This window comes from Pseudopodoces humilis, chromosome 11, assembly GCF_049639895.1.
Source record: "Pseudopodoces humilis isolate 2021_Gansu_Grassland_sample_001 chromosome 11, ASM4963989v1, whole genome shotgun sequence".
NCBI lineage: Eukaryota > Metazoa > Chordata > Aves > Passeriformes > Paridae > Pseudopodoces > Pseudopodoces humilis.
The window spans coordinates 2,754,214-2,781,793 of NC_142210.1; the positions used below are offsets into that span (position 1 = coordinate 2,754,214).

The window sequence follows — 27,580 nt, forward strand, 5'->3', positions numbered from 1 at the left end:
AGCTGGCACAAACACCTTCCATATCCAGCATGAATAATACTATTCCCAGAGCAAATTTTCTCAGCAAACTTGAGGAAACAGCTGATTCTTGATTCTTCAGCCCACCCACTTCTTCAAAGATTTTAATAAGAAGGAGTTAATTGGTAATTGATGAGCAGCCCCTGTGCTCTTCCTGCCCCCTGCAGCAGCTCCAGCTCCTGCTCTGATGTGAGCTGCAAGCACGAGAGGAGCCCGAGCCTGTAAATCGGTCCTGGTGCCAAGGTTGCCCTGCACATTGTGTCACCTCTGCAGCATCTTCCTGCTGCCTCCAGCAGGAATTCACTCACAGCCAGTGACAGACGGGCTCAGGGCAGGGGCTGAGGCTCTGGGATGTGCTGCACCGCTCGGATCTTATCCAGAACTGGGGCCTGTGGGGAGAGCTCTGCCACGTGAGACCCACCTGTGAGCCATGAGCACCTCATGGGAAAGGGAGCAATATACGAAAGGAGATGATGGGGAAGGTCACAGTGATCAGCTGAAACTGCTGTGGAGGTAACTCCAACCTAAATCAAGAGATTTTCCTTTCATTCAATAGAGAGCAAAAGCAGCAGCCACACAGGGATGCCCATTTCTGCTCAGCACTCCCCTCCTTACCTGCAGACCCAGCAGGTCAGAGCCAGCTTCCTCCTGAGGAAGCAGAGAAACACAACAAGGGGTTGTGTACACAGCAGCCAGGAAAAGCAACAGTCACCCTGGCCTAAAGTCAGTCTTGTGTTAAAAAATTCCACTCATTCAAAGTACCTGACACATGAGGGTGTTCATGTTGTCTGACTTAAGAGACTCAGGAACTCTTCATCTGAGCAGTCAAAGGCATCCTCAAGAGATGTCCTTACTCTCCAGAAACCAAGATTCCTAAATTAAGTATGACAAGTTGGATGGTCCAAAGGTTGCTTCAGGCTCCAGTTCCCTTCCCAGTCTCATAGGGCCCTGCTGGCAAGTAAGGCTGGACACTGTTTTGTAGACATTTCAGTCAACACAAATGTTTCTTTCAACACAAAATAAACAGTGTTTCATTTCTTCACATTCCTTCACCATTTAAATTCAGAATTTTTGGATAAAAATTGTTTTGAAACAAGAAATAACAATTTAATTACTAAAATGTTAAATGCATTAGCTTAACATCAGGAAGTTTAGCTGCTTCCACCCCTTTTTTGTTATGACTTTTTTTTTAAGCTGGAAATATTCACTAAAGCTCGATCCATATGTGTTAGAGACTCGGTTCCCTCACACTCTGCTTTTTGTTCATTTAATCCAGCAAACATTTCCTGTGACGGAGCTGCAGCACCTCAATGACTTCACTGGGACATCAGGAATTGTACTTGCCAAAAGAGCAAGAAACAGGCATTTACCTGAGACCTGGGAAGCTATTTTTGTTGTTCACACAGCTGTCCAAACACGCCTTTTTTTCTCTGGGAAGGTGTGACAGCATCCACAATACTTGTTCTTATAATGCTCTGGGTGAAATTCAGAAGGAGAGCAGCAAAATGCTTTGGGAACTTGCACATCCTAAGGCACATACATGAATGAGCATGTAGAGGAGAGAGAACAGGCTTTCCTTAGCTTGGAATCACAATATACCAGAGAGCTGTTCCTGTTGGGCTCCTCTCTGGAGCACCTACGTAGTCCATCAGGGCCTGAATACTCCTTGTCCCAAGGCTGCAGAGATCCCAAAGGGCTGAACATTGTGGGATAGGGACTGTCCCTGTATGGACCTCGTGGTTGGGTTCTTTCTCCCCTTAAACTGAAATTGATGAGAGGGAGGCTGTTTTTTCTCTCTTGTTCAGACTTGGTTGTTTATTCTTCTCTTATCTGCATTACATGGATTCAGGGTACGAGGAGCTGTGTGCACTAAGATAGAAAGGCACAAAATGGCTAACAAGCATTTTCTTCAAGGTCTTTTATATGGCCATTTACCCAATTAACTGATGCTAACTAAATTATTTTTCTTAGTGACCCAATGACCCAACACCTGTGAACTGCACTGTAGCATCTTCTATCCAATCACTCATTATTACCCAAAAACCTCCAGAAGAACATGAAGAAGAAGGACAAGAGACAACACCCTAAATCCTCCATCTGTTCTCTAAAGTACTTTAAACTCCAAACTTTAACTTTTTTACCCAGTGACATAAGAAACTTTCTAATTTACACATTTACACTCCTAGTTTTTCTACTTAACCTTAAGAGTTGTTTTCAGGATGTTATATGAAATTCAGTGTTTTCTTGGATGTCAGAGCCAGGTATCAGAGATAAGGGCACTCTCTGTGCCTCTGACTCCAACACGGGACTAGACTGTAAATGCAACTGCAGACAGCTTTTAGCAAATAAAAAAATTCATTTATGTTTTAGAGGAGACTCTGAGGTACCTCCCCTCGACTGCTAAGTTAATAACTTTCCAGCAGTTTTGGTTTTTTTTAAATAATAAAAATAACGAACCCAGAGCTTGGAAGTGAATTCTCCTAGAGTTAGACCAACTTTGATTCATTGTGCACCGCCTGGCAGAGCTAAACAACTACCTGAGCCATGCTGTGATATGCAAGTATTAGAAAGGAAATTATATTAGATGCCAGCCATTATCACAATGACCCATATTTTAGGGTTTCAGCTGCATCTCTGCCAGTCTTCCTAAAGCAGGTTTTATTGCCAAGCTTTTATACGTGCCACTATTCAATCAAATAAAGCAGCCTTCTGCCAGAGTGTGAGCAGGATTAGGAAGAAGAACTGACTTGAGTTCTCCTAAGAGCAAGGGACAACAAATACAACCCTAGAAAATGAAAAACTGAATCAAGAGGGAAATTTTGAAAATGTAAATTTTTACAAAACAAGCTGGTTTTCTTTGTAGTGGACATGTCTCAGTTAGCTGATTCACTCCTAACTGGATTTACTGGAATGCATCAATCACATTATTAATATCAGCATTTCAGCCTTCAAAAGGCATGTCTGAAAGGTTCAGGTTTCCCACAGAGTGGTGCAGAGTTGTTTCCTCAGCCCAGAGCTGATGGAAGAAGAGGGCAGCCAGGCAGAGCCAGCTGGGCCAGCCTGGCAGAAGAGGCTTTGGCAAACACAGTTACAGAAAGTGCAGCTCCCTTCAGAACCCAGGGATGGAAAGAGCTCCCATATACTGAAGAGTTAAATACAAAATGCAGCAAAAACGACTGTAAAGAGGGAAACATGAACCTCTTCCCTATCAACCAGAGACTAATTGTGGAAAGAGGAACAGTCAAGTTCAGGAAAAATATTATATTCTCTGCCTGAAAGACGAAACAGGGAGAAAACCTAGGAGGGCAGCAAGGGACCCCCATTGCTGTGTGCAGTGAGGAAAGGAAAAACCCCCAAGGCCAGCCCTGCAGAGCCAGCCAGAAGGTAACTGCAAGCTTAGGACACACTGGACACATTTCTGTGTAGAAATCCAGCAGCTGGAGAGGCAAGGCTGAGCACAAAGATCCAATGCCCATGAGCCACCCAAGCAGCAGAGGTTTCTGGCTGCTTCAGACCTCAGCTGGGCAACTTCCCCACACAGGCTGCCCTTGGGTGTCCCAGGGATGTGCAAGGAGAGGGGAAGGGCCCTCCAGAGCAGGCATGGGCAGCTCCCCAGTGGGTCAGCCACATCTCTCCCATCCCTGTGGGGAAAGATCTCCCCACTGCAGCATCCTCCTGCTGCCCAACTCCTCCATCCCACTGGGCTGGGCTCCCCAGCTGCTGCCTCCCATCAGCAACAGCTGTGTGGAGGGCACGTGCTTCCCATTCCAAACAAACACTTCACAGGTCAGAGGTAAAAGACTTTATTATCCCATGGGTTTTTCCTAAGAAGTAAGATTCCCACCAGACAAAATATACAAAGCATCTTATGTTTTGTTTCTAGACAACTGCATTCTCATCCTATGGAACAGCGACCACATTAGTTGACCCCAAAGAACCAAGGTTTGTCCTCACAGCTACGGGATTGCACAGGTAGCATATCCAATGACCAGTTAAATCATGCAGAACCAGAGGGGAGGGCAAGAGGCCTGTATGGTCACCTGAGTGCAGGCTCAGGCTTCTAGAAATGGAGAGAAACACCGGGCTTAAATTTACCAGTTACTTCCACGAAGTGAACCGATTCTCTGATCCACTTCTTGTCATCCTCTTGGCAATTAAAGGCTGGGGCTAGCAGCAAGTTATTGCTGGGAAAACACAATGCTAGAAAAGTAAATACCCATCTGGCAGTGGGAAACTTTCCACACCAACCTGCAAGAAGTGCACAGAATTCTTCATTTTACATCAAGTTTAAAGCAGAATGAAACTGAAGTGTCCTCCTCTACTTGACAGAAATTGATGTTTATAGTTGACTATGTTTATATAAACTAATAGATACTCAGCCTCTAAGGACATACTAATTCCTACTGCATTACATGACCATCCTGAGATCCTGTTTTGTTTTCACATAACCCATAGAATGAACACTCAAAAGTTTAAAATGTATGAACTTTGCATTTTGGTTCTGCTGAGTTAATGATTGTACTTGCATTTACTTTATCCTTCCTCTTCCAAAACAACAAGCTCATTTCAACAGATGGTGAACAAGTCCAGATTTGCTGGAAACCAATTAACAAGAATGTGCCAAGTTGAAACTCACCCCATTCTTTCAAGCCAAAAAACTGCCTGCATTTCAAGAACCTAATTAGTTTTAACTACACTTATGGAACAGAGGGAAGCATATTTAATTACTCTGCAATTCTTCTGTCTGATGCTCAATAGAAATGCAGTTTTGTTCAAGCAATTTCTCTGCAGTATATTGATGAGCTCAATCTTGCCTTGTATCAGTATCTGTGCTCCACTGGTGCTGCAGATACACAGCTGGATTACAGTGATTACTATCAGAACAGCTTTCACTGTAGGAGTTACACATGAATACACACTGTTAAAAGATTTCAAAAACCTGCTTCTTCACTTGCCATTAACTACCAGTTCTGCTGCTGACACCACCTTGCCTCTGCTGAGCTCTCAAACTGCCCTGTCTGTAGCCTCACGACTATTCCTTTCCTAAGTGCACCTGGTTTAGGTCATTACATCTGCACCAAAATGGAAATCCTCCTCTTGTGCATACACCCTCTGTCCCAGTGCCAAGGCAGCCTCAGAGCAATATCCCAGCCTGAAACTGCTCAGCCAGGAAAAGAGCACCTATTTCCAGCATTCCTATTTCTCAGCCATCCCTTCTACTCAAACCTGCTCCCAACAGAGATTTCCATCCTGTGGTGTGGAAGAAGCTGCATCTACCCCCAGTTATCTTTGAGCACTGTGTAAATTTAAGCCCAGCAAATGTCTTGGGTAGGTAGCAGGGAAGAAAAGGCCACAAAGGACCCCAAAGATTAGAGCTGCACAAGCTGAGGGGAGTATAAAAAGTAGCCAGATTACCATATCTAAAGAGAGGGCTGAGAGCATGTGTGTGCATGTGTGTGCAAGCAAAGCCAAGGAAGGTTACATCTGGAGACTGGCTTCATGATTTTTGGCAGATAACAGTTTCGACCACAAAAGTATTTTCAAAGTGACGAATACGATGACAGTTTCCAGCCTCACGTCGACTGATACCTAGAAGTGATTTAAAGAGAGGAGAGAGGTGAATCAACAAATGATAATCTGTAAGAACCAAAGGAAGGAGGGGAAGGAAAGCAGATGAGATGCAACTTCTTAACACTGAAATGCGGGGACGAGAAAGCAGCATTATCTGGTCTGTGGAAGAATTAACAAACTCTAGGATACAGTTCTGCACTAAGAGCTGCCGTGGGCTGAAGGAGTCACCTGGAAACAGCTGGTTTCACCTGAGAGCATCTCAGTGTTATCTCAGGGACCAGAAAGCCTTAAGAAATCAGCAGAAGTCACAGGCTGGCACAGAGCACAGCCCTGGATGCAGCAAAGAAGTGTTTAAAATATCCACTTCCTCTCTGGCTGTTTGTATCCCTGCATGCGTGATCCTGCTGTGGCCTCAGCCTTGGGTAACACTTCCCCTTGGGTAATACTTCCCCATGCCCTTCAAATGCAGCTCCTCAGCTCTGGGCAGCTCCTGCCCCCTTACAGCAAACCCATGGTGCCCCAGTGACAAGCAGGACCGTGCCAGGGCTCCAGAGGAGCAACTCCCAGCGTGTGCCAGCAGCTCTTCCTGTCAGTGCAGCTCCCATTGGGAAAGTACCATCAGCTACAGCCATGGGGACCTCTGCACCCTGCAGCTTCCCCAGAGATCCAAACCCAACTGACTGCAGGTCCATGTTCCAGGTGAGCCCTTAAGTATATCTTAAAAGCAAATTAATACAAATACTGGTATTAAAGAGTATTTTGCAGCAAAATGCATTTCAATATAAGGTATGTGTTGCTGATTTCCATGAAATCATTTTTACACAGTCCAATGTTCCCTCTTCACAACGTTTTCCATACTATTAGAAATTTAATTAATTAAAGGCAATTTGCAGATCTAATCTGCTCTGAATAGCTTGAACTGAATCGGGTGCCTTCATTAGGGAAATTTTCCAAACAGTTCCCAACAGCACTGCTATTTGTTCAGCCCCAAGAGCCCACATGTAAATGAATTGCTGGCTCCTGCAACCATTTTTACAAAGTTTCTACCAGGCTGATGGATGACAGAAACGTGGCAGTCAGCATCCTGGAGTTGGGTCTCCATCAACTAGATGGGAAATGTCTCAAGGGAAACCCCCAAAGGGAAACCCCACTCTGGCCATAAGGAGGCCAGCATGGCTGAACCAGCCACAGCAGGGCTGTGATGTGGGGTGAGGAGCACGGGCAGGGCTGTGATGGGGTTGAGGAGCACAGGCAGGGCTGTGATGGGGTTGAGGAGCATGGGCAGGGCTGTGATGGGGTTGAGGAGCACAGGCAGGGCTGTGATGGGGTTGAGGAGCACAGGCAGGGCTGTGATGGGGTTGAGGAGCACAGGCAGGGCTGTGATGGAGTTGAGGAGCACAGGCAGGGCTGTGATGTGGGGTGAGGAGCACAGGCAGGGCTGTGATGGGGTTGAGGAGCACAGGCAGGGCTGTGATGGGGTTGAGGAGCATGGGCAGGGCTGTGATGGAGTTGAGGAGTACGGGCAGGGCTGTGATGTGGTTCAGGAGCACAGAACAGGGCTGTGATGTGGTTGAGGAGCACAGGCAGGGCTGTGATGGGGTTGAGGAGCACAGGCAGGGCTCTCACGTCGGCGGGCGCCGCGCCGCCGCAGCCGGTACGTCTCCTTGCCGCTGCACAGGCGGTAGATGAAAGAGCCCAGCTGCTCCATGTCACTGACGTGCTCGGTGGCGATCATCTCCTCCTGGATTATGTATGTCTGAGGCAGGTATGTCCCTTTCTGAAACGACAGTTTCCACCAAAATAAGGCACAAACACTGCCACCGTCTCCTCCTTTAATGCAGAGCACCATGGACAGCCAAACCACGGAAAATTCATTCACTGTTGAGGCTCAAGCTCTACTTACTGAGGGCAGTTAACACGTGCTTGTCCTTGCAGGAAACTGTCCCTTGCTACTAACACAGTGCACACAAAACAGATTAGATCCAAAAATGGAATGTTCACATAAGGGGTGAAGTCAGTGTAGGATCAACCCTGGTATAAACTGACCCAAATTTTACAGCAGGATGCCAAAAACTGTAACTCTGAGAGTACAACAAACCCATCTGGAAGGAAATAAAAAGCTTAACCAACATTCCAGGAACTCCACTGAAATGTGCACTCTACGTTTACTTCAGAAGGCAAACCCCAAAACTACCAGACCAGCTCAGATTCCAACATTCCCCTCTCCTCTCTGGTCCGTTCAGCACAGCCACAATGATGTCCTGGCCCTACTGCCCACAGGAATGGGGACTAGAGATGGGCCATGGGCACCACATTCTGAGAAGAACTGGGCTCTCCACACACATTCATTGCCCCAGGAACATCTGGAGAAGTGACATCCCTGCTGTTGGTGTAGAGGCCACTATGAAGACCAGGGTGATGAGCGAGGTGTCATGGCAGAAAGCTACCAGAGGATGGAGAAAATGGGGTTTCTATGTGCCCCCCCAAGAGATGGAGGTCACATCTTTCCCTGTGGGAAAGAGTTCAGCTCAGCACTGGAGATCCTGCAAACTCATTCCCAGATACTCAAGGCATCTTTCAAGTTTGGACATTGCTGTAGCAACAAAAAGCTGTGTAACAAGTGCAGCTTGGGTCAGAGGGCACTTGTGAGTAGATGCTAACTAGATCATGAGGCAAAGAATCACCTCTGGTCCCTTTTCCTTAAGAAGAGTCAAAGAGATAAAAGAACTGTCAGACCCTGGGGCCAAGGTAAGCATAATCAAGGTGAAAAGCAAGCAATAGCAACACCATTTCAAATATCACCTCTTCTGTTTCCCAGGACTGGTTATCTCCATAGAGACATACCTGGAAACACTACTGTAACTCAGTGCTATGCTGCTGGGCTGGCACAGCCAGGTGGGTCAGTAAGGCTGTCCTCTAACACTGCAGGATTAGACAATTAGAGCCAGTCTGTACTGCACTAACAAAACAGTTCTGCAAGAAATTCCATTATTGATTCTCAGGGGGGAAGGCAGGAGGGCTGTGAGATACGTGCAGTTCCTGGCAGGGGCTGTGACGGTGGCAGCCAGGGCTGGGGCTCAGGATGTGCTGTACCCTTGGCCTGGTGAGAGGGCTCAGAGACAGACATGAGCACACAAGCCACCCTCTTCACTGACTCAGTGAAACAGCTGTGGCAGGTGAAGGGGGAATCACCACTCCTCCACTGCAGGACTGTGCAACAAGGACAATACCTTCAAGTCTCTGCCAAGAACTTTCAGCAAGCTACAGCACCGAGCATCTTGCGTTCTGCAGGAGATGTGGATCATCCATCATTTAACTGGGTCACCTCCAATCTCCTGCTGCTGCAGGGGGGAGCATCCCTCCATCCTTTTGTGTCAGGTACTGATGCAGGCCTGGTCACTGAACTGTCACACCTGCCCAGAATAAAGCCTGAAAGAAGCAGATGCGGGGCATGTGGCAGCCACTCTGCAAAGGGGCACCCTGGCACCAGGCTGGCCAGGAGAACAAAGTAAAGAAGGCTCCCAAACTCCCTGTGCTGCCCCTGTCTGCTGAAGCAAACCAGTGGGGTTAACTGCTGGACTGTGATTTGATTCTAGAAACAGAACTGCAGTCACTGAACTGCTCCAAAACAAAACTTTCTGCTGGAAATCGGTCTCATTCATTAGGGACTTGACTGCATTCAGAGATGCACAGAAGGCAAAAGTCTCCAAGTCCAAGGACCAACAAAGCTCACCCAGACTCCAAAAAGCAACACTTTTGAGCAGCAGGGCAAGTAATAAGGTCATAAAGATCCTCCCTGCAGCAGGAAGAAATGAGCTTTCTGCCTGACCAGCAAGGCCCCTGCCATGAAGCCATGAAGATCACAGGCCCACAGGATCACAGCTGGGGAGGGACCTCAAGACTTTATCCCATCTGGTCTTGAAACCTTCAAGAATTTCAAGGAGGCAGCACAACCTCCCTGGGCACCCTGTTCCACTGCTTCACTGTCCTCGTGGTGAAAATCTTCTTCTGAGCTCAAAACCAAGCTAATCACTTTAAAACAATGTCTCTAAGGTACAGGTTAAAGCCTCCACAGACAGACTGGACACTACTGGACACCCATCTCAATACTCAGGAGGTTATTTAAACCCACACCTGCTTTGGGCTCTTCAAGCACGTAAGACAATTTTAATTGTATTGCTATCCCCATTTTATATTCAATGACAGTGCATCATTTTCACTAACTGTGAGATTTTATCTGTTATTTTAGGATGTGACCAGCATTCCCAATCTCTCAGCTGTTTTTTCTCAGCTTGTGCAATTCTGCCTTTTCCATTTCCCTGTGCCCTGGGGACTGGTCACTGCCACAGTCAGAAGCTGTGACAGGTCTGGAGCGAGTTGTAAGTAAATGTGTGTTGTACCCCAGTGGGGTTCCCAGCACATTTTCCAGACAGTCACCGTGCATGAAACTGTGGGGACTGCTTGGTAACAAACTGGGAGTTTGACAGGGACTGGAGATCAGGCATCTCTCCAGCTGTAACTGTTTGCCTCTGAGCTTAACCACTGCAAAGTTCACCACACTGCACATAGCAGAAAGTGAGCAAAGGAAATTTAAGAAAGAGTAACAATTAGATGGTCTTTTTTTCCCCTTTCTTTTGAACAGACCCTCACAGGAGTGATAAAAGACCCAGGTTCAGTGCCTTGATTTACCTGCAGAAGGCTGAGACAGATATGTACCTTTTGCAGTCTGAAAAATCCTGTGTTTTTTTCTTGCTGTGAAGATTAAATAGTATTCTATTTTAAGATAACTGGTTTCAGCAGCACAGGCTTCTGAACTGAACAAAATCGCTGGTACTAAACCTAAATTAATGCTGGCTGTGAGCACAACTGCATGAGCCCAAGCCCAGTGCTGCAGCCCAGCAGCCAGGGTAGCAGAGATTCCCCCCAAAAAGGTGAATGTTGAAGGCCTGCTTCTTCCCAAGGGACACTGAGAGCTCTGCAATTGGCAAAGCACAGTGCAAACCACAGGACAGTGAAAGGAAAGAATTTTTTCTTTTTTCCCTTGATTCTTACAATCAGTAAACACCAGAGGGAAGGAATCTGCTGCTTCTTCTGGTCAGGCTGACCGTCATGCCAGCATTACTGTGCTGTCTGCACAATCAGTATTTCAGCCAAACCTGCTGAAGCCTTCACTCTACATGAATACTCAGGGCCAATACACTTCCCCAGCACTTTTGATTTCCCAGGAGCTGCCAGCTGGCACCCAGGAGCCAACTCAAGGAAAGCATGCAGAACAAGCAGGGCTGCAGCTGTACCTTCACATTGACCAGCAGCTCCCACAGGTTGCGAGGAGGCATCACGATGGTGGTGTTCAGCTCGATGACGTAGCACTTGTCCAGCGTTATGTCATGGTACGCTGTCAGACCCTGTGTGCCAAGCACAGGAATTGCCCAACTGAACCTTCTGCAACAAACTGTGACTGAAAATGTGTGAGAAGAGGGAATTCAGGGAAGATGGGACACTGCATTAAACAAACCTCCCCCCCAAGCAAGGAGAGAGGGTTGGAAAAACCCAGAGAGGGCCTTGGGCAGGAGCACAGCTCAGGAATAGACCACCATGGATGTGTGTGACAACAGTGACAGTGCTAGGCCATGAACACAGAGCTGGTGCACCCAGCTCAGCCCCACGCTGTACCCCAAAGGCCCCAGGAGCTCCTTACTCGCTGGAAATCGTGGATGATGTCTGCAGGGTCGCTCCCTCCAAACTGGGGCACCGGGACATTGATTTGCTCGTAGTTCTCTTCAATGTAGATCTTGACATCTTCGTGCAGCTCCAGCTGCCCTTTGAAGGGCGAGTACAGAGAGTCTTCGTACAGGACACCGCAGTGGAACACGCTCTCACGGGGCAGCTGTGGGGACAGAGCCAGGCAGGATACAACACACACCCCCCCAACAGCCACAGCAAACATGGGCAGGGTCAAACATCAGATGCTTGAAGGTATTTTAAGATCAATCTTTTTACCAGAAGATATTCTCGGTGAACCTAGTGCAAACTACCCTTGTGGAATGGTCACATCTCACTTCATGCTAGGCAGGTCCAAAGTGAATAATGAATTCCCTGCTGGTTTTCATGAGGAGTAATTCAGAAAGGCAAAACTGACTGCCTGCAAGCTCTTATATTTCCTTACTAGGCTGTTCACATCCCTCCACAGCCATGGCTTCCAGAAGCTGCACTTTTCTACAAGAGGCATAGAAGCTTGGGCTGAACAGAGTATAATTTCTAGAGGCCCTTGTAGTTTGGAGTGGTAAATACAGCAAAACAAAGTGAATTCACCTCACAGCAAAACAGGAGCTGCTGCTCTCTGAGCAGCCTGGAAGGTGTCCCTGCCAGGGCCTCCCCTCCTAGGGAAGTGTGTCCACCACTTTGACAGGTACCCTCACCTGGGGCAGGGCTCTGTGTGAGGGGGGAGCAGCATTTCCAGATCAGGTGTAAAAGAGAGCGGGTAATAAAGCACTGATGATTCTTGAAACAAAGACTGCAAACTAATTTGACAGCAAGGAAATTTATGGAGAAAAGGAGTACATAAAAAGACTGTTCTGCTGAGTGGGTAAGTGCAGAGATGAAGGCAGAAGTCCTGGGAGAACTCATTCACTAATAGCCACTCCACAGCACAATGAGAGCTCCGATGCAAATCAGTGCTCTGGGGTTTCTTGGCTAAACAGTCAGCAAGCCAGAACTCAGCAGTTTCCTCCTTAAAAAGCAGCCTTGCCTTGTCTTATTCCCTGTATTCTTACCCTCCACAGTTCTGCCAGCCCAGTGCCTTGGCCAGGCTAGGCCAGGCTTTGCAAAGACTACATGTTAAAAATGGTGCTGAATTTCATAGAGGTTGGTTGAGGGCTCACTTTCTACATCATCTCCCACTTAGTTCTTACTTCTCTGCTTGCTTTATTAATAGCAGCACCTATTTTTGTCACACCTACAGAGTTTTTCTGTGCTAGAGTCTACAAAACCTAATGCAAAAAGCTGCTCCCTTGCCTGTACCCCTCTGTTTTCTCCAGGCTTGTTCTCCCCTCACAAGCTCACCAGCCATGCTTTCAGACTTGAAAATGGACAGCAGTGATGTGGGGTTTAAAATGTACAAATGGTAGGCTATTTTTATGCAGTTAAAATAAAGTAAAACAAAGCCATAAGGGAAGGGGAGGGTTTCTGGAATGCCCTTCCCGGCATGGGGGATGGAGGTCAGCCTGAGCCTACCACTTAAGAAACGCCTCATCTGCAGTGCCCCGCATCCTGGCTCCCGAGTCACCACAGTGCAGGGCAACAAAAACCAGCAGCACCTCTCTCAAAGGTGGTCTGGCTGCTTGGGCTGATGGAGCCAGAAGTGCTCCCCAAGTGACTCCTACCTGGGTGATGAAGAAGTATCTGTACACGTACATCGATGCGAAGACCAGCCCCAGTAGCAGCACGAGGAGGCCCATGGTCAGGTAGCACACCCCGCTGAGCGACGAGCGGCGGCCCTGCGCCACGGGGCCTGGCTCCTCCTGAGGGACACAACCACAGCACCGTCAGCTGCCGCTCCAGGACACCTGCACCCTGCTCCTCCATCCTGAGAGTGCTCCAGGGCACCTGCACCCTGCTCCTCCATCCTGAGAGTGCTCCAGGGCACCTGCACCCTGCTCCATCCTGAGGGTGCTCCAGGGCACCTGCACCCTGCTCCTCCATCCTGAGAGTGCTCCAGGGCACCTGCACCCTGCTCCTCCATCCTGAGGGTGCTCCAGGACACCTGCACCCTGCTCCTCCATCCTGAGAGTGCTCCAGGACACCTGCACCCTGCTCCTCCATCCTGAGAGTGCTCCAGGGCACCTGCACCCTGCTCCTCCATCCTGAGGGTGCTCCAGGACACCTGCACCCTGCTCCTCCATCCTGAGAGTGCTCCAGGGCACCTGCACCCTGCTCCTCCATCCTGAGAGTGCTCCAGGGCACCTGCACCCTGCTCCTCCATCCTGAGAGTGCTCCAGGGCACCTGCACCCTGCTCCTCCATCCTGAGAGTGCTCCAGGGCACCTGCACCCTGCTCCTCCATCCTGAGGGTGCTCCAGGACACCTGCACCCTGCTCCTCCATCCTGAGGGTGCTCCAGGACACCTGCACCCTGCTCCTCCATCCTGAGGGTGCTCCAGGACACCTGCACCCTGCTCCTCCATCCTGAGAGTGCTCCAGGGCACCTGCATCCTGCTCCTCCATCCTGAGAGTGCTCCAGGACACCTGCACCCTGCTCCTCCATCCTGAGAGTGCTCCAGGGCACCTGCATCCTGCTCCATCCTGAGGGTGCTCCAGGGCACCTGCACCCTGCTCCTCCATCCTGAGAGTGCTCCAGGGCACCTGCACCCTGCTCCTCCATCCTGAGGGTGCTCCAGGACACCAACAACCTCCTGCTCCATCCTAAGGAGTTGTGCTATGTGCAGTGAACAGGGCAGGCACTGCCCTGCGAAGCTACTTCACACCTGGTGACAGTAAAACACTTCTTGTGCATTTTGCCTCCCTTACCCCAGATACATAAACGACATAATATACATTATATACACATATATTTGTATGTATTGAAAAATTGTGTGTGTGTGTGAACATACACAAACATGTATCATCAGCTTCCCACCAATTGTTCAGAACTAAAACAAGCTTTTTATCAATGGGCCATAAAGACTGACCAAAAATAAGAAATATAATCAGGAAGTGAGAATTCTTGGCTACTGAATGTAAGAGCATTTATGTGTTTATAGTCAATTTTTTTGTTGTTGTTGAAATACTGGGACTCATGGCAGAATGTCTCATTGGAAATTTTAGTGATGGGAATCACTGGTCCCAGAGAGGTACCTCCTGGCCCTGCTGGGGTGAGCTGACACAAACAGATGCGCTGATCTCAACTCCATTTTCAAGCACATTGCAGCACAGCTCCCAGGAAAATGGACAGAGCATCAAAAGGAAACACACCTGTCCTTTTCAGTGTGCTGCCCAATCTATACAGACAGTAGCCAGCTCACCTTGTCACAGCCCTGAAAACAGAGGGCAGCGCAAAGGCAGAGCTACCCCCTGGACACAGCTCATCCCAACCTATGATGCTCTTGTTTTTACTACCAAAATAACCCTTCAAAATGTTAAGCAGGATGATGTAAGGCCTTTCAGAAGCAGATGAAAGAAGCTGGTTCAGAGATGCCCCAGTTTCCACACAGAAGAGCTGAAAGCTGCCCTCAGCTGAGCAGGCAGGCAGAGGAGAGAGGCACCAGGGTTCTTGCAGATTAACTCCCTCTGTGCAGTTTGGGATCTGATGTGTTTGACTAGACAAACACTCTCTCCACAGCTGCTTGGAGACTGCTACAAACAGGAGGAGCAGACTGAAAAGCAAACATCAGCCTCTCATTTCCAAGGTTTCTCACTTCATAAAGGAAGAGATGTTTCTCCAGAATAACATGGCCAAGACCCACATTTGGGTGCTGAAACCCAAATGGGAGAGTCCCTTGGGCCCCTGCCACCCTCTGGTGGCATCAGGCCAGCTCTGCCCAGCCCCTCTGGCAGCAAACACCTCTTTCCCCTTCCCCTACCTTGGAGCAGCCCTTGGGAGAGCAGCAGTTCAGTGCCAGGCTTGGAGGTATCCTTGTTGTCCCAGACTAGGACACAGTCCCCAGACTGTGGGGACCCTGCCAGGTGAGGATTGCTCCACTGAGATGCAGGAACAGGGGCAGGGGCAGGAGCCTGCAGTCCCTCTCCTGCCTGCTCCACTCCTCCAGATACTGAATTTTTTGTTCCCAGCCACATTCAGCCAAGAATGGTAACTTGGTAACTGCCAAGACCAAATTGCTTTGGGGGAGCTACAATTCCCGCACACCTCCAGGAGAAATTAATCCACATTTATTTCTCCTTCATTCCAGCTGCTGAAAGACCCAGAGCACCTCGATTCACTGCCAGCTCCCTGCACTGAAGGATCACTGTAATCAGTTTGCTGCTGGCTCCTCCAGCAAATAAAGGGATGAGCAAGCTGAAAAGCATCACATTTTCCTCTCTTTCTGCAGACAATGGGCAGCAACTCTGACAAGCCACAAAGAACAGAAAAAAGAAACAAAAAATCACATTACTAGAGGAAGTTTAAAGGCCCTCTGACATGAACTGCTAGGACAAGAAAGTCATGCTAGATGTCAAGTGTTTCACAAAAACAGCTTTCCCCAGATACTTGTCATCACAGGAGGAGTGCAGATGGTGGGGGTGAAGAGGAAGGAGATCTCCTGACACTGAAGCAAGGCTGAGAAAACGTTTCATGCTCTGCAAGTGAACCATATCCGAAAGGTGCCAGGTTGCTGTGGCTGTTAATGCACTGCTGCTCCCACCCTGGGCTGCCAGTGCTGATTCCAGGGAGGGCTTGGAGACAGGCTTCATGAGGACACAGCAGCTCTAAGGGCAGAAAAAATACTCCCACTAAAAGAAAAGCTGTGTTTGAAGAATGCTAGAGAGGGCAAATAAGCCCTCAATGGTTTGCTACTTGTTAGGGCAGCTCTGTCTTCTCTGCATGACCAAGGACACTGTGAGATATCCCACCTCTCACTGCCAAACGTGAGTTCTGCTCCCTACAAAACATTGCTGGTTTCAGGAAAAATGCCCAAGCTTTGCATTGTGGGAGAAGGTGGGAGAAACAAAGCAGAGCTTTGCTCTGGAAGAAGTTATTAAACAAACCCCCAGACTCTGAGGGAGGAAAGAAAAAAATCAACAGCAAGCATTCTGATGGAGCAGCAATTTAGGCAATGAGGTTAAAAATGCAGCCAGTCAGGCCAAGAGGAACAGTTAGCACAGTCCTGCAAAATACTGCATAAAAATCACCTGGAAAAACCTGACCAAAAATGTATCTCAATCCCCTAGCCCAGCAGATGGAAAGGCCACCAGCCCTTGTCATTGTGAATACTTGACAATTTAAAAGCAGCTACGTCACTCTGCAGCTCAGCCTGGGGCTGGAGGCATCCCCAGCACTGAGAGCCCACAGATGGAGCAGTGCTCTAACAGCTCTTCACCCAGGATAACCAATCTGCACCAGCCTGGAAAAATCCAAGAAACTTGTTCCACAGGCTGCTGCCCTGCTCATGCCACTACACACCTCCTTTCCCACAGGACCCCTAGAATAGGTGCAGTAGAATTGTTTACAAACAGGGTACTCTAAAAAACCAGAAAATCCATCACAGCTGACTGCCATCTCTTCTTGCCTAGGAATGCCTGGCTCCCCAGCAAGGGGAGAATCAGAGTCGGCAGCAATGTTTTCCTGAAGAGCAGTCCATGCCTTCAAGTGCCATGTGCATTTCCACAGGACAAAAATCAAAATATTAAAACACAAAAATGCTGAATATTCCAAAGGATTCATTAACCAGACACACAGCTTGCAACAAGCCATCCTATTAATTTTCTGCCTTGATCAAACTTGGGGTTTTTTGGCCAAGAGGAATGGAAAAGGTTGGGGTCAACACCATTCCTGGGCAGAGGCAGGGACAGGTATTTCAGCTGAGTAAATGGGCTTTCCTCTTTTTGTCGTTTTAAACACAATATTCCAAAAGCTGGACATATTTTACACAAAAATGAACACAAGGCACTCCCTCCCCTCCCTGGGTTGAGCAGAGGACAAACATTCATTTGTTCCTGTGAGTCAGAGCAGGGAAACCTCCCAGGCACCTGTGGCTGAGCCAACCCCCCCAGCTTCACAGCACCAAGCCTTTGGACACAGCACTGGAGGAGCTGTTCACAAGAACCATAGCCGGTGAGATGCTGCCTCTGGAATTTCTCATTAATACAGGAGAAGGTTATAAAAATAGAAATGTGACATTATTGCTCCTTCATCACCCATGTCTTGCTGAAGATGACAGAAGTGTGAAAATAAAATGTGTTGTGTCATGCCTCGATCCCTTCCTGAGTCGCACATTGCCTCAGCAGAGATGGGCTCAGCTCAAGGCCCTTTTCTACTTCTTCAGCTTCAGAAACAGCTCTGAGTCCTCCACAAACCCTTTTTCCTTCATTTCTGAAACCATCTTAGGTGTAGCAGGGCCTGACAAACAGGGGACAGAGATTGGCAAGTGTCTAAATATACACCCCCAACAGGAAAAGAAGCGTGGGGTGACTAAAAATAGTAGATGTGATTTCGATGACTGACAAGTGAGGAGAGAAATGCAGTGCAGAGAGATGCAGTTTGGAGAGCAGTGCCATCTAAACTATGTCATCACTCTCTGGGACACTGTTCAAGGGAGCAGCAGCCTGAGCTCTCAGTGTCTGATGCACTGACATAACTGCAGACACTGCCATGGGCTCCTCGAAGGATGCAGGCTCCAAACTTAAGAAACTTTCATCAGAACAATCTAACTTACCTTGCTTGTTCACTCATTTCTGATAGCCAAAGGCCAATATGGACTATGGGAAAACTAAAAAAAACAGTTCAAGGTTGCTACCTCCAGCACATCAGTCCCATATTCACACCAAAATCAGTTACTGCTTTATAAAACATAAGGACTTGCAATAGTGGCATTTCTACTGACTTCAAGTGGAAAAAACCCAGAGCTGATTGCTGGAAAACTGCAGCAACTTGGAGTCGGTGTGAGCTGGAAGGGACTGACCTCTCCTCTGATGTGATGGCTCAGCTTTGAGTGTCGCCTCTTGCGAAAGTGACCCCCAGGCCTGTACCAAGAGCCTGCTCTTTCTGCAGATGAAGCAAAGCCCTCTCACCCAGCCACCCACTGCCTTCTACTTGGGCTCTGCCAGCACTCACTGCTGCTTCCCTGCTCCAGGGAAAGCACTGGAGAGTTTGTGGGATAAGCTGTAAGGTGAAGAAATCCAGAGCTGCCTCTCAGACAGAATCATGTCTGTAGTCAGGAATTCCAGCACAGGGGGGCTCAGTGGTGCAGAGCCCCCAGGGATGGCCCGAGTGAGCTGGGTGGGCAGGCAGGCTCCAGACTGGAGCACCTGCCAAGCTCTGCAGAAGGGAGGTGAGAGACTACACACAGGAAAAAGGCAGACAAAGGAAGACAAGAAGAGGGAGAGGAACAGAGAGATAAAATATCACAGCAAAGGCATCTTGGCATCCATCAAAGCACCCGCAACACTCCAAAGAAGGCTCCTGTGACAGATGAACAAAAAAATGAGTCCTGTCCTCAAGAGCAGTGATGCTTGGAGAGAGGAGAGGAAGCAAAATGAGGAGAATACCAGGTGAGCCCACGGGGGAAGACTGCCTGAGAGGTCAAAGCTCTGCACTAGCAATGAGAGGCCTCTCAAGGAACTCACACATGGAAGGAGAGTCCTTCCAGGCTGAAGGGCATTTCTGATGCTCTAGGTCAGAAAAGGAAACATGTGCATGCATAGACAGAGAGAAAAACACACACACACATACACACATACACATACACATATACATATATATATATATATATATGTGTGTGTATGTATGTATGGCACACAGTTTCCAAGGCAACCAAAGTCCCTGCTCACACTCCTTGAGCAGTGCTTGCACTGGCCGCCAAACAGCATTTCCACAGAGAACACAACTGATGACTTTTGGACTCAAAGATGCCTGGAAGCAGAAAAAAACAAACCCAAAAGCAAACCTGTAATTAAGAGACTATCACAGCTGAAGGCAAAAAAGTTGCAATAAATGAATCTAATCGCACCTTTGAGTGACACCACAGCACGTGACTAGCAACAAAGCCACCTGCCTCAGGAGTCACTTCACAGCACTGGAAATTAGAATATCAAAAACAACTGCTGGCTAATTAAAACCCCCAGCTTTGTTGCTATACGACAAAGACAGCATGATGTTAAAAATGCAGCCTAGCATGTAGGAGCTCCTAAGCACTCAGTGATCATATTTTCCTTCTCCCTCATCAGCAAGAGAGATATAAATCCCCCTCTTTTCTCTTTTTTCATCCCTTTCTGGAACTAAGGGGCTGTTTCTCTTCCCTCTTTCCACAGGGGTGAGGAATTAATTTCCATATTTTTTTTTATTTTGTTTTTTTGGCAGAGGCACAACAACTTCCAGCTGGAATGATTCCAGCCTCCCTCTCCTTTTTCCCAGGAGTACAACCATTCAGAGCATTAGCAGAGCCAACAAAGCCCCTGGTAAAAACAAGGCTGTTCTTACCACGCTCACAGCTGAAGCCCCGAGCATCATGTTGAACAGAGAGGCAGGCAGAGAGAAAATAAACAGCTGTGACAAAGTGGCAAAAAAATATCCCAACCTGGGCATTTAACTGCCGAAATACTGATTTGCCTGACTGCCAAAATACTGATTCTGATAACACAGCCTGATTTCCAGGCCACTCGCTGCAATGATGGGGAAAATCAGTCCCTGCCATGGAGCAGCTCCACAGCTAAAAGGCTCTGGAGCACCTGGGCAGACCTCACCTGGGAGAAGGAAGGAGCCAGCACAGCCACGTGAAGGCCACGGGCTGTTCAGGGCTTTTTCACAAAAGACTCCCTGAAGTGAGAGGTAGCATTAAAAGAATGGGAATTTTCCCCAGGAGAAGAATGGAGGTTAAGCTTTGGCACTGGGTCTCAAAAGGTCTCCAGAGCGATGAAAAGCAAAAGGCAGCTCAAGCAAGAGTGAAGCAGAGCAGCTGCTCTGGGAACAGGGGAAGCTCTTAAACCAAGAGGTTGGCAAATTTAAAGAGAGCCTTGACTCAAAGGTAAAGACACATGCAAGTGGGCAGGCACCTGACTCCTTAAAGGACCTCTCACAAATGCCAAAAATATTCAAGAACACTGCAAAACTGAGGTAAGGAAATGCCAACAGCTTTCAGCTTGCTCTTGATGTAGCTGAGTCTTCCTCCTCCTCCCTGGTGAAGGGAAGCTGCTACAAAAAGCAGTCTGTTTGCTTCTACCATCATGCAGGGCTTGGAAGAAGCAAGCCATGAGTCTGTGTCCTCACCAAAGCGCTGAGCTGTCCCTCAGGACACACACCCCTTTTCCCAGCCCGCAATTGTACAACTGCTCCCATGTAAAACAAACCCACCTACCGAGCCAGGCAAGTGGCCCTGGGCACAAGCCAAGAGAGACAGAGGCTGATTTTGCAAGAGGTGTGAAGGACTGGGTGCTGCAGTAACACATCTGAAAGCACCAAAAAAACACATCAAAAGGTTTCAGGCTTTCACCTGAAGATTTTCACCTCTAGTGATGCCTTTTGATGTTAATGAAGCACCGAAGCACAGCAACAGCTGGGCCCAGGACTCACCTGGACACTGCCACTGGGCTCTCACACTGCTTCTCCCAGAAAGCTCCATGTCTGGAGAGCTTTTGGGTCAGTGCAATATAAAATCACAGCATTCATCTCAGAGCTTGCACAGTAAAGGCAGGCAGAGATGGTCAGATCAGCCATTCTGGATGAGCAAGCCAAGCACTGCTGATCTGGCTATGGCCAATGAAGCCAATACTGTCCCTCCTCACTCTTCCTCTAGGTGTGACTGATTCCCAAAAAGCTGCAAGAAAGGACAAGCCATGCCCAAGATGCTCAAGAACACCCAAGGTCCTGCCTTCTGCTGGCTCTGCAGACAAGAGGGGCAGTCACAGCCAGAAACCTGCACTGATCACTCTGAGCAGAGGGGCAGAGTCCAGTATCTCCTGGAGGGCAAGTTCAGTCATCTTCAAGGAACCAGACTTCAGGTTACAGCATTTGCTAATTCCCTGAAAATCAGGACTTGCACAGTGTCACACCATAAAATGAAGTCACTGCTCCCTTCTGGAACACTGACAGCTATTATCTCTTCTCCCAGCAACAGCACAGGAAAACTCTGACAGTCAATCCTACACTTGAAAATTCACCACAAAGAAAAAGTGTCTAGTTTAACAACAGCAAGAGAGAGGAGGCAAATTTACCCTTCTCTTTGTTGTTCAAACTGACTTCAAAGGAAGGGCATGGCACCAAAGAAGACAACTCTGAGAAGCAAGTGCAGAGAGATGAATGAAAAAAACAGTACCCTCATACTGTCCTCCCTCAAATGCTAACACTGGCATTAAAAAAAAAAACCCAAACATTCCTAGGTTCTCACACATCACTTGGGCAGAAAATACATGTCTACAAGTGAAAATGCCTTTTCTATCTCCTGTAAACCTGGTAATGGGCAAACATGTAGTAGCACAAAACCAGGAACTACAGAGCAGCACACAAGGACACCTCATCCTCCATCTCTTCGGACCTGGCTGCAGTGCTCTGCTGGATGCAGCTCCCTTCTTCTGGCCTTCTGTGCCACACTTACTTTGGGTTCATTTGCACCCTTTAAAACTCTTCTTTTTAAAGGTATTTCTTGGTTTTCTGTGTTTCACAAAAAAGAAAAAAAAAACACGCCAAAACTGCTGTGCCCAATGCAGGTAAATGCAACAGGCTCTTCCCAGGTGAAGAGCTCCCCATGCAAAGCCAGGCTGCCTCCAGCTCTCCCCCAGCTTTGGGAAAACACACACCTCTAGACATATATTTCCAGTTCCTCTGTCTCCAGCTCTTCAGTCTACATCTCTTTGGTGAAAGACAGCTACATGTTCCAAAATTCCATTGCATTTATAACATTTCTGCTTGGAATAGATATTCTCTGTTCTAATCCCTCTGCCAGTTTTAGCCAGATCCTTTGTCATGCTCAGCTGGAATATCAAATATTCATGTCCGGAGGCCAGTAAGACACTGAAGTCTAATATTTCACTAGAGCAGATCATGCAAGGGGCCAGAGAATTTTTTTTTTCCAATTCAGACCTTCTCCTCTGATTCCAAGGCATCCCCAAACTACAGAGAACAAAATCCAAATGACAATGCTTCTCTTTAAGCTGACAACTCCATACAGGCCACAAAAAAAGTCATCACTTCAGCCCATGTGGTTATAAGAGGGTTGAGCAAAGACCAGGAGTAACCTTCTGTTACAGGAGGCTGCTTCTTAAAATTAGGATCTACCATATTCAGCTAAGCCTAGACATGGTGAGAGCCCCTGCAGATTGAGATCCTCAAGCCTGGACTCAAGCCTGCAAACATGTCAATGAGGACAATCAATCAATCCATGCTGCTGCCAGCGAGGTTTTCCTTCCTCTCTCTGAATTTACAGCTTGCTTTGTGAAAAAGCCTCTTTAAAAGACTCTTCCTCACATCCTCCCCTTCCCTCGCCATCTGTCTCCCACCTCACAACATTCTGCAGAGAAGTTGCTCACAAAACCCAACACTGCACTGGCACGGCAGTGTCCACAGGCTGGTGTGACTCTGCTTTATGTGCCCAGAGAGCCACTGCTCCTCCACCTGCCCCGGGAGCTGGAACCCAGCTCTGGAGAATCAAAGGTACACCAAACCCCAGAGAGCCAAAAGTGGCACTGTTGTCCTGCTGCCACCATGAAGTGCTGATCCTTTTGGGGTCACTTAGGCAAATGCAAATCATTCCCAGCTCACCTCGCCCATCTGAGCATCAGGAAAGGCAGGAGGGCAGGGACACAGCAGCAGCCCCAGCAGTGAGGCACTGTCTGCCTGCTTAAGAGCTCCACATCCACAGCAGATGTGCTCCTCACTGGGAAGATGCGCAGTCACAGGGAACAGAGCTTCCTGGGCACCAGAGGGGCCCTCAGGGAATGTGCTCCCCACGGGTTTCCAGGCTTTTGACCGCTCTTTCTGCCAAACAGGGCAACCATGCTGGGTGTGGGAGCTGTGGCAACAGGGAGGAGGCTGAGGCAGCTCAGCTGTCAGCCAGGAGCTGAGGCACCCACCAGACAGAGGTCCTGAGGTGCAGCTACAAAGAGACCACACAGACATGGAAGGGTTGGATGGATCCAGTTACAGGCAGCAAGCAGCTCCTTGTGGGAAACTTCTCCACACAAGCAGGAAGGGTGTGATCCAAAGACCACCGAGTCTTGTCATGACTTTGGGAATGCAGATGGGATGAAAGGCACAAAATCAAAGCCTGGTATTACTGCAACCAACCAGGAGCAAAACGTCGGTCACACCCTGCAGACACCACTGTGTGCACCCTGGAAAGCCCCTCACAGCCCCCGGGTCTGTGAGCCATTGCCAAGGTGTTTCCAGCAGGCTTGCCAGGCCTATGGATACGGAGAGAGCTCTTCCAGTCCTGCTCGGCTCGTAAAATCCTTCTCTGCCACCAGCCAGACCTGAGCAAACACTGCCCTGCCTTCAATGCTCATCCTGCCAGAGACAAGAATGAGCTGCTTCCTTTCCCAGAGGCAGGACAACAGGTTTCTGTGAAAGCAGCCCCTGGATCACACGGATGTGTTCCCACTGCCTGAACCCCGTGTCCCCCAGCACCAGCCTGTGCTGCTGTGTTGGTGTAAGGCACGATTTCCCCCAGCCAGCAGCACCGAGTGTGGACACAGCCCTCGGCCAGGGGCAGCCAAAGTCCGCTCTGGACAGAGAGAGGGCTGAGAGGTACCTCTGCCCTCCAGTACTTTCATCTGCACCAGGTGAGGCAGAAGATTTTAGTGAAACCCCTTCTCCTCTGGCTCTTCTGCTGTCTCTGCCAAATAATGAGCAATTACTAGAAGGGTGCACAAGAGATCAAAAACCCCACGTTTTGACTGGAGAGCTCCAGCCATCAGTTTTGTTTGGTTCCTGTGGACTTCAACATCCATCACAATCACAAGGAGCATATTTCCCAGAGCAGTGTAAGACACAGCCTGTGTATATATTTCCATTTCAGACTGCAAATATGGAGTTCAATTAAAACTCACTGAATACTATTTTGCATCTGAAAAAATATTTTTCAATGAATACAACAGATTATTTTACTGGATGCATAACCTCAAGCCGCCTTCTGCTCAAGGCTGCTACATCCCCGCAGTTCCTACTAATGACAAGATTGTTTCTTCTATAAGCTCTTGAAGTCTTGCAACAGTCTCAAAATTACGTGGATTTTTCTGACAGGAGTTTAAATTGCATATTCTTCCCGATTCAAGCCAAGCTGTGCAGGGGAGAAACAAGGCTCAGCACATGCAAGCTTGCTGTCATGACTCCTCACCTACTACTTTTCAGGACACATTAGCATCACAGACATCTTCCTGCCTGCCGCATCTTTGCATTCACCCAGCACCTGCCAAAATTCACAGGCTGCGGAAGCTGCCGCTGAATCATTTCCCAGCTCTGGCTCCTATCACTGGGATTGAAGTTATGAGATCAAAGAGAAAAGGAATGCAGAGCATCTTGTTTGCATGTCACCAATGCCATTTTGCTGCGAGGCAGCTAGAGAAAGACACACACAGACAGAAATTATTGGCAGCAGGAGTATGGCAAGAAAGCCTTGCTACGCAAAGACCAATGCCACAAGTCAGGTGTTTTACAAAGGTAAAGGTCCAGCTAAGCCCAAGCACACCAAAGAATCCACTGTCATAGTCTGAAAAACATCATCAGGAAGAGGCCACCTGATGTCAGTGGATATGCTGCTCCCTGGACATCCTCATGCTGCACAGACTCACTGTAACCCGTTCCTGCCCTTATTTCATGGGTCTCATGTGGATGCTCTTACATGTCTGTCTGCTGGAATCGAGAGACTTGAGGAGTCTTTGTTCTAAATTCATGTTTTTAGGTTCCTTTGTAGCTCACAGAGGTGGGCTTAAAAGAACATCACCAAGCCTCCCAGGAGTCAGAGAAAGGCCTAAGGCAACATAAAAACCCCAACATTTATTATTTGCTACCTAAGCCAATTTCATACATCTGGTAGGACCTGAATCAGAATAATTTTGATTGCTGAGATCTGGCAGCACTAATGATAGAAATAAGCTTCTATTACTTTTTTAATTTTTAAACTCCTTTTCTCACAGTGCTTATGAGAAATAGATGGATCCTGCCTGAACTCATGCAGGATCAACAGAAGAACTGAGTTTCTGGCTGTGGAAAGCTGGTTTAATGGCAGGATGAGCTGCAAGTCCAGTGTGGTAGCTTCCAGGGTTGGACATCAGAGGCAGGAAGAAAACTAGCACCTTAGCTTGTAATTAGGAAATACAAGTCAGGAAATTACCGAGGTCACAGTCGGCCTCATTCCCCCAGGTCTCTGCAGAGCTCCCTGGTCTGAGATTAACATCACAATCACGACAGACTGAGCACAGCCAGACCCCGGCAGCACAGGCGAGAGCTGCGAGCACATTGTGTGTGATGGGAGAGATCATCACGGTGTGACTCCCTGAACTCTGCAGAACAGAGCAGTCTTCGGAAGCCCCTGCTGCAAAGCACTTCTCCAGGGCAATTCCCACTCGTTTGGTGAGGCACACGAGGAGGAACACTCTGCTCTGCTGCAGGAACAGAGCAAAACCACAGCTCCCACATCGTTTTTAGAGTCAGAGAGATACTAGGGTTCAATAAATGATCAGACCACATGCACAGCCTAGGGATTTGTGAGGAATACAGAAATGCCATTTAGGACTCCTCCTCTGCAATGGAAGCCTGTAACGAGGCAGAGTCGATGCCATGGGTCAGGCCCAGCTCAGGACAATACATTCACATTACAGAGGGTGGAATTCACCCAGCAGGTCCACCCATGCAGCAGGGCTGGCAAGTGGGGTTGTCCAGCACCAGAGACTTCAGAAACACCCAACTCCTGCCAAACACAACAGTGCCTAGCTCACTGTCCATACTCGAGAGAGGCACTGGATGTGCCATCCCTGGTACGTGCCCAGCACTGCCCAACAGCGCCTGGCCACAGCTCACAGTCCAGGAGCGACCCACACATCTCTACCCAGCCCCAGCCCATATTCTGCATCTGCTGTGGATGTTCCAGTGCCTTCGTTCCCCTTGTGCCTAAAGGGTTCCCAACCCTTGCAGTCATGAGCACTTCTCCTACCCATCCCCTGAAGCCAGCAGAGGAACTCCACACCACTGTATTAACTGCCATCTGCAAAGCATCTAGAGCTGTGCGCTCTTAGCCCCTCGCTTCTCATCCTGCTCCAGCACCATCTCTTTTCCTCCTCTTGCCTCTTCCCCATGCCAATCCGAAGCCCTCAGAGATGTCAGGATTCGAAATCCCCCCATGCGTGACCAATCCGAAATTACATTCCCGCAGGCTGAACCACCCAAAGGGGTGAGTTCTGCTGCCACTGTGAGCGCTGGACATTCGCTCCGGTGCCCAGGGACGGCCGCTCTCGCCACGGCGCCGCTACCCTGCCCCATCATCCCCGCTCCTCTAAACTTCGGCTGCCCACCAAGCCCCCGAAGCCGCCGGTAAAGCCGGACACTTCTGCCGGTGCCCGTCCGAAGCAGCATCACACCCCCGGCACCCCTCGTCTCCCGCCGCCCCTCGCCCCCGCCCCACTCACAGCGCCCGGGGGCAGCAGCACGGCGCCCGCCGCCCCATCGCCCCCCGCCGCCTTCTCCTTCTCCTTCTCCTTGTCCGGCTTGAGCGCCGCGGGCGGCTGCTGGACGCCGATCTTCACCATGGCCCCGCTCCGCCGCCGCCAGCCCCGGCACCGCCCCGGGGAGGGGCCGCGCCGCGCCCGCCCTCAGCGCACTGAGCCCGCCACGGGCGCCGGGCGGGCCCCGGGCACTCAGAGCCACCCCGGGCACTCAGAGCTACCCCGAGTCCCCAGAGCCGCCCCGGGCACTCAGAGCCCTCAGAGCTGCCCCGGGTCCCCAGAGCCGCCCCGGGCACTCAGAGCCCTCAGAGCTGCCCCGGGTCCCCAGAGCCGCTCCGGGCACTCAGAGCTCTCAGAGCTGCCCCGGGTCCCCAGAGCCACCCCGGGCCCTCAGAGCCCTCACAGCCGCCCCGGGCCCTCAGAGCTACCCTGGGTCCCCAGAGCCGCCCCAGGTTCCCGGAGTTGCCCCGGACCCTCAGAGCTGCCCCGAGCCCTCAGAGCCGCCCCAGGTTCCCGGAGTTGCCCCGGACCCTCAGAGCCGCCCCGGGCCCCGGCTGCCCGCGGGGACCTGGCTGCCCCAGCACGCCCCGCTCTGCCCGGCCGGGCTGCGGGACACGGAGCGGAGTCAGCGGCACCTCCGGCATCTTGGGGTACGGCACGGGCAGTACTGCCCGTGGCACTGCTGACATCGGG

The 27,580-nt window shown here is 49.4% G+C and overlaps 1 protein-coding gene across 1 annotated transcript; it reads right to left on the bottom strand.

Moving 5' to 3' along the window:
• Positions 1-3,805: 3,805 nt before the first annotated feature.
• Positions 3,806-26,995, bottom strand: ITM2C (integral membrane protein 2C). Its single transcript, XM_005529605.3, has 6 exons — positions 26,852-26,995; positions 12,972-13,109; positions 11,288-11,476; positions 10,884-10,994; positions 7,216-7,366; positions 3,806-5,607 (listed from the first exon to the last, which is right to left on the bottom strand). The coding sequence occupies exons 1-6, from the start codon at positions 26,969-26,971 to the stop codon at positions 5,516-5,518; spliced, it is 801 nt and encodes a 266-aa protein (XP_005529662.1). The 5' UTR covers positions 26,972-26,995; the 3' UTR covers positions 3,806-5,515.
• Between the last annotated feature and the right edge of the window lie 585 nt (positions 26,996-27,580).